Below are 12,284 nucleotides of genomic sequence, written 5' to 3' on the forward strand. Positions count from 1 at the left end.
CTCTACCGCTGAGCCAACCAGCCAGGGCCAACAAGAGTTAATTTTAAAAACACACCTGCTTTTCCTTGTCATTTACCTCCTGCTTGTATTCTTCTTCAAGGTGTTGGATTTTTTCATAATCTTCCTTTACTTTAAAAATAAAACAAATATACTTTAATATCTTAATATAATTGTATAACAAACAAAATTTTTAGGTTCTGGTATTTTATTTCATTTCCTTATTTATCTAGAAGTAAACACCAAATGTTTCTAACAAGCAAAAACTGTTTTCTTGCTAAATTTAGTAAAATAGTAAATTTAATGTTAAAGTTACAATAACTTTTAAAATTTCTATTTTTATAACACATATATAAAAGTTCTTTATAACACATTAACCTGAAATAACAGATTTTAAATATGCATTATTATTTTTACATGGAGCTGTACCAAAAAACGTAACAAGACCAAATCACACTTCTGAAAATTAACTACAAACTATAATAAGTTTTATTTCTGGGAAAATGTAGCTTCAAAGTTAAGGTATTTTTATATGTATTTTTAACATATCAATTCCCTACCATATTCCACAAGACTTTGAGGGACTTACAAAACCACATACAACAGAAAAATCCAAAGAGTTGAGGCAGCAAGCTGAAGGTATAAAAACATTAACAGAATCTAATAAAATATAAACAGCAGAAGAGTAACATAAAAATTAAATAAGGATCCCTACATTTAAAACACATTTCTAGTCTGGAATTCTCAGCTTGCACACGAAGTTCTTCAAAAGCCATTATCATTTTCTGAAATATAAAGTTTAAGTTTTGAGAATCATACTTAAACTTTTTAAATAGCATTCTTCAAACTATAAAAATATTAATAAACTTGTATCACATGGTCTTTAGATTTAAAACCACAGAACACTGAATAAGGAAAACCCTATAACTTTTAATAATTAAATAATTTCTAAAAATTTACTGAGTGACTATTGTGTTAGCTTCTCAGGTGCTTAAAAGTACTAGAGATAAGTTATATAAAACAGCAATAAATGGTTATTATTATTCTAGTCATTTACATAATATCCTTAGTATTAAAATCTGTCATTTTACCTTTATTTTTTATTACTTATTTAGTATCTCTCTTCCCCAATAAAGCATAACCTCTGTGAGGTTTGTTCCCATAGGAGTCCAAATTACAGTTTCATCATCTAGGAGCATGAGTTCATTCAATATTCAACAAATCTTAATTTGCAAAATTAGATAATTTGTTTAGTTAATTAATAAATAGTTATTTAGTGTCTATTATGTGCTAGACACTGTTTTAGGCACTTAGGATATAAGACGAAGTCCTTATCCTACTGGAACTTATATTCCAGTGTAAGAAAAAACACATACACACACACTTGTTATAAAGTTTTAAGTGCTCTTCAGAAAAGTTAAATAAGGCAGAAGATTACTAATTGAATAGAGAGATATTTTAGATAAAGTAGTAAGGGGGTAATAAAAAAAAGACACAAACGTTCTATACAGACAGAACAATTTCAAAGAGCCAAGATCAGAAATAACTTAGCAAGTTTGAGAAACATAAAAAAGAAAAGAGTGACTATAGCAGAGAAGCAAACTGGAGAATGACGGGATGGAATAAGACAGGTCAAGCGGGAACCAGACACATTAAAATACTGTTTTTCAAATTAATGATTATGTGTCACAATGTGCTAGTGTCTGACACAGAGTTAATAAATATTTGATAAATTTAAGTTAAACAGTGTCACAAACATGTAAATTCTAAGGCTACCCACAGCAAGGGGTGGGGGTGAAGGAGGTAAAGGGGATAGAGCAAAAATGGGCAAAAAAACCCTTATAGACACAGACAACAATGTGGTGATTACAGGAGTATGGGGAAGGTAGACAAGGTTATGAGGGGATAAACAGTACTGGACAAAGACTTGACTTGGGGGGTAGGATGGACACACAATACAGTGTACAGAGATGTGTTGTAGAATTAAGCACCCGAAACCTATATTAACCAATGTCACCTCAATAAATTCAATTTTTAAAATAAATAAATAAATAGCTACCCAATAACAAAACATTAATACTCTTTAGGAATTGTATTGCTGATATTACATGTCACAAATAAATAATAATTCCCTTAGGAAGAACAGTTTTCTATATCTTTGAAGCTATCACTCTACCTTGCTTAGAAATACCGCTGTCTAAAATACCAGATTTTTACTACCACTTACCTCAACGTTACTATTTAGATCCATATAAACTTGCCTAGTTTCTTCCCGTTCATATTCATCTATTAAAACAAAACATTTTAAAATTAAATTTTTTTTTTTTTTTTTTTGCATTTTTCTGAAGCTGGAAACAGGGAGAGACAGTCAGACTCCCGCATGCGCCCGACTGGGATCCACCCGGCACGCCCACCAGGGGCGAAGCTCTACCCACCAGGGGGCGATGCTCTGCCCATCCTGGGCGTCGCCATGTTGCGACCAGAGCCACTCTAGCGCCTGAGGCAGAGGCCACAGAGCCATCCCCAGCGCCCGGGCCATCTTTGCTCCAATGGAGCCTTGGCTGCAGGAGGGGAAGAGAGAGACAGAGAGGAAGGCGCGGCGGAGGGGTGGAGAAGCAAATGGGCGCTTCTCCTGTGTGCCCTGGCCGGGAATCGAACCCGGGTCCTCCGCACGCTAGGCCGACGCTCTACCGCTGAGCCAACCGGCCAGGGCAAAATTAAATTTTAAAACAATTATGACACCAACAAGATAATACTCAAAATGCCTCAGGAAAACATTAAAATATTGAAAATTCTCTGTTAGTGAAGGGCACTGTTCTATCTTTTGAATCATCTAAAGTAGCACCAAAGCAGTTTAATAGTAAGGCACAACTGTACTTTATATCAACCTCAAAAGCTTGGTAGTGTTTGATTTTCTCTAATTTCCATAAAATTATTATCCATTAATTCATTCAAGTTTTGTAAAAATACATCTGTCATTTTAACCTTTTCAATGAGTAGGGGTTTAACAGCTATTCTATAAAGTATTTTTTTCCTTTATATATTTAAGATTCACAAGGTATACATGAAAGTTAAAGCTTGCTCTGATGGTCTCTTGCTCTATCTCTGAGAAGGCAAAAAGGAAGCTAACCCTCAAGACAGCAAGAATAGGTTTTAAGAATGACCCCGGAGAGAAATCCCCTATGAATTCTTTATGATTTTTTTTTTTTTGGTGCTTTAAGTGAGCAATGGTTCCCTCAAACTATACTCAAGCCTTAGTAAAGTCAGTAAAACTTAGTGTTCTTAGATAATACTGTAGGAAATGAAGGTACAAGGCAGTATAAGAAAATGTTGCTATCCCTTCATCATCTCTGCAAATAAGGCCTGCAGCACAGAAACCACATTGAATTGTAGGGTATCAGTCCCAGATTCACAGTAACAAGCAGCAAAACAAGAGAACAGCAGCTATTATAGACTCAAATATCAACAAGGAGTCAACCAACCGAAAGGGGGGTATATGAACTGACTTTAGAATAATACAAGTATCCTAAACACCTCAAAAATACTGGAGAGAGCTCTGAACTAATCATAGCATATGGAACATGAGCTGAACCATTTTTATTTGAATAGTAAAAGGCTGGGAATTTTGAGGAAATAGAGGTAGAACACATCATTTCAACAGAAAGTTCATTCTGTCTCATTTTCACTAACACCCAGCAGCAAACTCTCTATTCCACAGAAACTATTTGTACTAAAAAACTGCATTCTATCACCAACACCTTCAATCTTCCCAATACCATCTTCACCACTACTACCAAAATTCCCTCCTAGCCATTCTTCCAGCAGGCAAGTACTGAAAAATTAAATAAATAAGACTACAGAAAAGAATATACCATTTACAGCTGTCAGGAGAGAGCAGGAACTCTGGGTAGCAGAGTGTCTGATGCAGTGATAAAATACTGTAAAAATATAAGCCTACCTTTTTAGTCTTTCTTCTTAATACTTATCCATTGATTCATCCATCTATCAATTTACCCATCCCCCCAAACTTACTCTCTTCTTCCTCCTGCCTATCTCCCTTTATTTCCCTCTCTCCCACTTTCCCCTCGCCCTTAGCTCCTTGTCTATGTGTTTCTGTCTCTGTTTCTCTCATTCTCTCTTGCTGTCTCATAAACACACACACACAACCTACTCTGCTTCATATTGGGCAACTAGACATTGCAGTATTCACTGCCTTAAAAAAACGCGATTCAACGAAAAGCAACAAAAAAGTCTTTTGGGTTTCAAAAGCCAAGTGTTGGGGTTAGCAGAAGGATCCAGGACATGAACAAGTAATAGATTTTAAATCTATATGGGTCAGAACAAAGCTTCCCATCTTCTAGACCTAAGAAATATTTCCCAGTTTGTGAAGAGGAGGCCTTTACAAGGGGAAGCTAAGAGCGCTTATTAGCTTCTGGCAGATAGCCTCTCCACTCACCAGGCTTAGCCTCAGGTTGAGGGACTAAACATGAGATGGTTTGAGCAGAGTAGGACTGTGTCTTTTTTTCTGCAGTAGGGCTCAAGAAAGATGACAAAACCTGAGGGAAAAAATGGCTGTGAAATATATCTAGACAGATGGGGATTTAAACAAGCTTTTCCCTTGTTTCAATATTCTGTACAAGTGAGTACAGTGGGGATAAAGCACAGAGAACCAGTGGACTTGAATGGGTCCTGAAAGAGATACAAGAGATAACTCAACAGCAACCCATGTGGGCCATTAACTGAATACCAATTGAAATGATTAGTCTCAATGGATAGATGACTGAGAAACAAATGTCCCTCTCTACCACACGGTATTACAAAGGCACTCCCAAATTTAGATATAAACCAAGGGGAAAAGCTCCCAAGTTTACTAAGATTACTAACTCCCAAGTTTACTAAGATTAAATTTTTCCATATCAGCAGAATCAAGGCATTATGATTTTTTTGTGAGAATAGGAGAGATACAGAGACAGATTCCTACATGTGCCCTGACCAGGATCCACCCAGCAACCCACATCTGGGGCCAATGTTCTGCTGATCTGGGGCCATGCTAGCAACCAAGCTATTTTTAGCACCTGAAGTGGAGGCTCCATGGAGCCATCCTCAGTGCCTGGGGCCGATGTGCTCAAATCAATTGAGCCATGACTGCATGAGAAGAGAAGAGAAGAGAAGAGAAGAGAAGAGAAGAGAAGAGAAGAGAAGAGAAAGAGAGAGAGAGAGAGAAGGGAGAAGGGGAGGGGTGGAGAAGCACATGATTGCTGGATGGCATCATGCTCTCCAGAACAGAGATGGATCGTAAGGCTGTGAGGACTGCTGCCCATTCTGCCACCCCGACTTACAAGAGAAATGGACCTGTGAAAGTTACCCAAACACAGATGTGGGTGGATTTGATTGCAGCCAGGGTAGATAGGGAGAAATTAGATGGCAAGCCTAATAAAGTCTTGTTGGAGCTTTGGCGGCAGCTTGAGTCAGAACAGAGGTTCCAGCTGTTGAAAAATGGGAGAAGCGTGTGGCCCCTGCCTCTGTCAGGAAAATGGCTGGCGCTCAGGTTTCAGGATCCTCAAGGATGTGTTGTCCCAGTTTGACTAGGGGCAAGGCCAAGGGACTGATCCAACAAAGAAGGAAAGAGGGCTGGAGAGCCCCGTGTGAAATTGGCAATCCACTGGTCCCCTTCTAGTGTGCAGCAGGTGTTGGCACTGCCTGTAATGGACTTTTTATTTTGGTGATTTGCACAGACAGCTGGGCTGTCTATCATGGACTGCTTCTTACCCATTTGCAGAGACACATTAAGGTTACTTTCCTCAATGGTCATGGCCGTGGACTGTACGGGCCCCCCATCATGATGGGGGGCCTTGTTGGCACTGTGGGGTATGGGACTAGAGGTGGCCTCCAGCTAACTCCCTGGGCAGAGTGCTTAAAGAGACACTGTATCAGGGGTCCCCAAACTTTTTACACAGGGGGCCAGTTCACTGTCCCTCAGACCATTGGAGGGCTCCCACATACAGTGCTCTTCTCACTGACCACCAATGAGAGAGTTGCCTCTTCTGGAAGTGCTGCGGGAGCTGGATAAATGGCCTTAGGGGGCCAAATTGTGGCCTGCGGGCCGTAGTTTGGGGACGCCTGCAAATGGTACCTTTGTAATTGTCATTTTTGGTATGTATGTAATGTACCTATTATGAAGCAAGCAATCCTAACAGAGTGGAATGTGGGGCAGCTGTGTTAGGCATGCTTGCTGATGTACCAGCTGTAAGTACTTTGCTTGATTAGTGTGTGAGCCCCTGGCAGAGGGGTGTTGGCACTGCCTGTAATGGACTTTTTATTTTGGTGATTTGCACAGACAGCTGGGCTGTCTATCATGGACTGCTTCTTACCCATTTGCAGAGACACATTAAGGTTACTTTCCTCAATGGTCATGGCCGTGGACTGTACGGCCTATACATAGCCTATACAACAGTATGGGCGCTTGCACTCAGGGGGATTGCAAATGGCAGACTGCCTGCCCACCACTGTGAGGTGCCATTCTTGCTATTTGTTTGCCTGAAATACAGTTTTCCCCTGCCTGTGTGCTCGTCCACCATTGTGAGACTTTATTAAATGGAATAGCCCAAGGCTTTCTGGCTCTGCAGTTTCTCTACCGTCTGCCTGAATCCAATGTGAACCTGCCTGGCCTCAGGCACCAGTATTACAGTTGAGTTTGTTGATTAAACTTACTCAAAATCATATACTCTGCAAAATTTGTCACAGTACCAGAAAACCAGACCGAAGGGGAAGAAGGAAAATATAACTATGTAAGATGAAAACTTTACAAACTGCTCAGTGACCTGCCATATAACTATAAACATGAAAACAGGATTAAACCACTAAATCGGGGGGGGGGGGAATAAATTAAGACAAAAGTCATTTTATCACTTAGTTTATTTAGTCTAGATAGTTCTTGCCTTTTTCAGTGATGTATAGGCGGAGAAAAGTCTATATCATGAGAAAATATTGTCAAAAGAAAGGAAACAAAATGAAAGATGTTAAACAGCCTACCTCTGAAAAGAAATTCTACAGAAACCAAATAAAAATTCCAGAAAACTATTTGATATTCTCAACAGAACCGAGATAACATGGCCTCAATGAGAAAGATACAGTCATAAAGAAAGAAATGACCACACATATAATAAGGCAAGTATTAAGAATTTCTTATGGGAAAAAAAAATCTGTGTCACATCAAGGTATAATCTTTAGTTCATTTAAGAGATCACCTAAAAAATGTTTAAAAGTTTCTTCAAACCACCATCTGATCTCAGACTAGAGAGCCTGAAACTGAACAGTGAAAAGACTATTTCTTCTGCTCTCAACACTACCATTAAATAATAATAAATTGATACAATCACATAGAACAAGAAAATTATTTACATTTCTTTGTCTTTTCTGTAGATCTGGTACAGGTTTCTTTCAGTAAATTGCATAAATGCCTTGTAGCATTATTCCTGGAACAAAGAAAAGAATTAGCCTAAGTTTAAACTGATTGCAAGCAAAAGCATATATAAAAGTTATGAAATATAACTATTACATTTTTAAAGGAATTCTTAAACATTAAATTTTTTATATATCACATATTGTTTATAAATCACTATGTGAAGAAAAAATGGGTTGACTATACAATTAGCAAAGTTAGTTGTAAAGTCTCCCTTTAAAAGTAAAAGGAATAAATACTTAACAAGTTTCTACCCAAGTATCTATCAATAATCTATCAATGCCCTGACCAGTTGGCTCAGCAGTAGAGCATCAGCCCAGTGTGTAGAAGTCCCAGGTTCAATTCCTGACCAGGGCACACAGAAGAAGCAACGATCTGCTTCTCCATTGTTCCCCCTCTCTTATCTCTCTCTTCCCCTCCTGCAGCCAAGGCTCCATTGGAGCAAAGTTGGCCAAGCGCTGAGGATGGCTCCATGGCCTCTGCCTCAAGCACTAAAATGGCTCCGGTTGCAATGGAGCAACGCCCCAGATGGGCAGAGCATCACCCCCCAGTGGGCTTGCCAGGTGGATCCCGGTCGGGTACATGCAGGAGTCTGTCTCTCTGCCTCCCCACTTCTCACTTCAGAAAAATTAAAAATAATAAATTTTAAAAAAAAAATAATAATAATCTATCAGTAAATGGTTCCAGGTTTGCCTAAGGAAAAAAAAGTAGAGGGTTGGGCTTTTCATTTATTAATTAACCTATAAATATTCCAGCTGACTTATTTACCTTCAAAACATAAAATGGGTAATTTTCTGCTAGCCATTCATTATGTGGATAATAATACCTCTGACTGCCTCAAAATATACCAAGAAAGCATATGATAAAATTCAATATTCATTTCTCAACAAAGTAGGTAGAGAGAGAATGGTACCTCAACATAATAAAGGCCATATGTTACAAGCCGACATCTAACAAGGTGAAAAGCTAAAAACTTTTCCTTTAAGATCAGATACAAGAGAAGGAGGCCTACTCTTACCACTTTTATTCAGCATAGTATTAGAAAACGTAGTAAGAGCAATTAGGCAAGAAAATAAAAGGAAACCAAATAGGAAAGGAAGAGGTAAAACTGTTACTATTTACAGATGGCATGCTATCATATATTTAAAGAAAAAACCCTAAATATTCCACCAAAAAAACCCTTTTAAAATAAGCTCAGTAAAGTTGTAAAATACAAAATCAATACACAAAAATCAGTTGCTTTCTATACACTAAGAAAACAATTCCATCTACAAATACATTAAAAAATATGATACCTAGGAATAAATTTAACTAAGGAGGTAAAAGACCTATACACTGAAAACTGTTAAGACACTGATTACATAAACTGAATTAAGACACAAATACACACAAAGATATTCTGTACTCATGGATGCAAAGTTATGTTAAAATGTCCATACCAGCTAAAGCAATCTAGAGATTCACTACAATCCCTATGAAAATTTCAACAGCATTTTTCACAGAAATAAAACAATCATAAAATTTGTATAAAATGAAAAAGATCCTGAATAGTCAAAGCAATCTGGAGAAAGAATAAAGCTGGAGGCATCAACTTCCTGATTTCAAACTATATTACAAAGCTATAGTAATCAAAACAGACTAGTATCAACATAAAAACAAACACATAGATCAGTAGAACAGAATAGCCCAGTAATAAACAAAAAACATATATGATCAACTCATTCATGACAAAGGAGTCAAGAATATACAACAGGAAAAAGACAACCTCTTCAATAAACATGACCTAGACTTCAGACACCATTCACAGGTGTCTTCAGACACGAAGCCCAGGTTGTTTCCTATACTTAGAACACACTGGCTAACATCAGATGTTCCCAAGACCTCCTCCTTAGTTTCAATTAATTTCCTAGAATGGTTCACAAAGCTCAGAAAAACATGTTAGTTACTAGATCACAAGTTTATTATAAAAGGATATAACCCAGGAACAGCCAGATGGAAGAGATGGATGGACAAGGTATAGGAAAAGAATGTGTGCTTCCACGCTTTCTCCCTAAATCTCCAGGTGTTCACCAACCTGTAAGTTCTCTGAACACTATCCTTTCAGGTTTTTCTGGAAGCTTCTTTACATTGCCATGATTGATTAAATCACTGGTCACTGGCAACTGATTCAACCTCAAGGTCCTTTCCTGTCTCTGGAAGTGGTAATACGGGCAAGAGGACTGAAAGTTCCATCCCTCTAATCACCTGATTCTCCCGGTAACCACCCCATCCTTAGTTAGGGTCCAAAAGTCACCACATCAACCTAACAAGAGACATCACTGTCACTCTCAACACTTAGCAAATTCCAAGAGTTTTGGAAGATGTAAGTCAGGATATATCTTATAAGAACTCAATCACACACACATATAAAAGTGGCCAGTATCAAACATACAGCAAGCACACAATGTTAGAAACTTCTCTCTCCCTTCCCCCTATAACCAAACTTCATTTAAGCAGAGAAAATATTAAGGTGTGACATTTAAATTTTTCCAGGTTGACTTTCAATTAAGCTACAGACCAGTGCAACAGCATTTTTCACTTAGCAACTTCACTGACAGTAACAGGCTTCTAGAACCATGTTTAGCATGTTTAACTTAAAGCAAGTAAGGAATAAACAAATTCAGCACTCTATGTGGACCCAGACATTACATTTTAACTATTCAATACTTACTTGGCAGCTGAATTAAACAATTATTTATTATTTTTTTTTTTTTAGCAAGAGACAGACAGGAAGGGAGAGATGAGAAACATCAACTCGTAGCTACATCACTTTAGTTGTTCACCGATTGTTTCTCATAAGTGCCTTGACTGAGGTGGGAGGGGGAGCCTCAAGCTGAGCCAATGACTCCTTACTCAAGCCAGCGACCTTGGGCTTCAAACCAATGACCTTTGGGCTCAAGCCAGTGACCATAGGATCATGTCTATAATCCCATTCTCAAGCTGGCGACTCCACACTAAAGCTGGTGAACCCACACTCAAGCCAGCAACCTCAGGGTTTTGAACCTGGGTCCTCAGAGTCCCAGGTTGATGCTCTTATCCACTATACCACCACCTGGTCAGGCAACAATTACATTTTTCTATTAAATTCTGCATGATATAAGCTGAATGAGGTGATAAATATATAAAATAAGACAACTATTGCCTAGAGCAAAGAAAAGGACAAGTCAAAGATGATTACTAAAGTTTTAAGCCAAAGTAAAATGGAAGAATCACTGAACCTCTAGCAAAAAACAGGAATTTGAGAATTAGCTTGAACTTGAGCCCTATTTTGCAAGTGCTGTACCTAAAATAATAGTCGAATGGAAAGGTAGACAATATACATAGGCAATTGTAAATACAGGATTATCAGGCAACTTTTTGAAACCAAATAATAGTTTCTCCTAACATTTTCTAAATTGAGATTTTATTAGCAGTCTGTGACTACAATTTGCCAAATGCAAGAATGTAAAACCTGTCTGTCTTTATTTCTCCATAGCACCCAGGTGGAATTCTACATATACTTAGTATTACATAACAGGAAATACTCAATAAATTTTTGTAAATTATTTTAATAATAAATTTGGAAAGAACAAATTTGTCATTACTTACTCTTTTATTAAATCTTTATTTTCTTGAAGTCCTTCTTCTAATTTCAAACTTACTTTTTCATTTTCAAACTAATTTAAAAAATAGAGTAACAGTTCCATCACATTTTGCTTAACAAAATAAATGAGTATAATAGCAAGCAGTGTAATATATAGTTACATATGTAATGTACGTCTACTTACAAAAGTGACTATATTGCAGATCTTTTAATGCAGCAGTTCTCAACCTGTGGGTCACGACCCCGGCGGGGGTCGAACGACCAAAACACAGGGGTTGCCTAAAGCCATCGGAAATACATATTTTATTTAAAAATGTATTGTATAATAAATATGTATTTTTATTTTAAAATGTATAATAAATATGTATTTTCCGATGGCTTTAGGCAACCCCTGTGTTTTGGTCGTTCGACCCCCGCCGGGGTCGCGACCCACAGGTTGAGACCGCTGTTTTAATGGATAGTGTTTAAAGCAGCAAATGCTTTTGCTATGTGGACAAAGCAAAAGCAGTACTTCTTTGCTAACATGCTATGATGGTCTAGAGGAGTTCTTTTCTTTGAACACCAAAAAGTACTTTTTGTCACAGCTTATAGATTTCCCAGAAGACAATGGGTCTCACTTTCATCAGTCAAAAATCAAGTCTGCTGAATCATCATAAAAAAAAATCCAACTACATTTTAATGCAACATTACCTTCCCTAAACACTTTGAAATGTTTTATCTTTGTCCTAACCCAATGTTGCATTTTCTCAACATTTTTCTATCACTATGCCATAAAATCTAAGCTAAACAGTTTCAAATTCATAAAGTTTTATCTATGTCATATTGCAATACAAGATATTTCTATCAAACAAAACATCTTTAAAATAGGATTTAAAAAAATAAAACTCAATAAATTAGAATGAAATCAATCCTCATCTAAAGTAATTTATTATTCCCCTAATCATTTGCATTATTTTGTGTAACCTGTCCTCTGTACACCTCCTAAAGCTGAAATGCAATTAATATCAATGAAACTTGAAAAAAGCACTGTCCTGGCCCTGGCCAGTTGGCTCAGCAGTAGAGCATCAGCCTGGTGTGTAGAAGTCCCGGGTTTAATTCCAAGCCAGGGCACACAGGAGAAGCGACCATCTGTTTCTCCATCCTTCCCTCTCTCTTATCTCTCTATCTCTCTCTTCCCCTCCTGCAGCCAAGGCTCCATTGGAG

At 37.7% G+C, this 12,284-nt stretch overlaps 1 protein-coding gene across 1 annotated transcript in view; it reads right to left on the bottom strand.

The window, feature by feature from the left end:
• The window catches only part of SYCP1 (synaptonemal complex protein 1), an 84,757-nt gene that overhangs the window by 66,166 nt on the left and 6,307 nt on the right, over positions 1-12,284 (bottom strand). Inside the window, exons 7-11 of the mRNA XM_066246802.1 lie at positions 11,087-11,154; positions 7,399-7,472; positions 2,225-2,283; positions 713-782; positions 56-129 (exon numbers count right to left, since the gene is read on the bottom strand). Coding sequence (XP_066102899.1) covers positions 56-129; positions 713-782; positions 2,225-2,283; positions 7,399-7,472; positions 11,087-11,154 — 345 coding nt within the window. The remainder of the gene's footprint in view (positions 1-55; positions 130-712; positions 783-2,224; positions 2,284-7,398; positions 7,473-11,086; positions 11,155-12,284) is intronic.

This window comes from Saccopteryx bilineata, chromosome 11 (assembly GCF_036850765.1).
Source record: "Saccopteryx bilineata isolate mSacBil1 chromosome 11, mSacBil1_pri_phased_curated, whole genome shotgun sequence".
NCBI classification, from domain to species: domain Eukaryota; kingdom Metazoa; phylum Chordata; class Mammalia; order Chiroptera; family Emballonuridae; genus Saccopteryx; species Saccopteryx bilineata.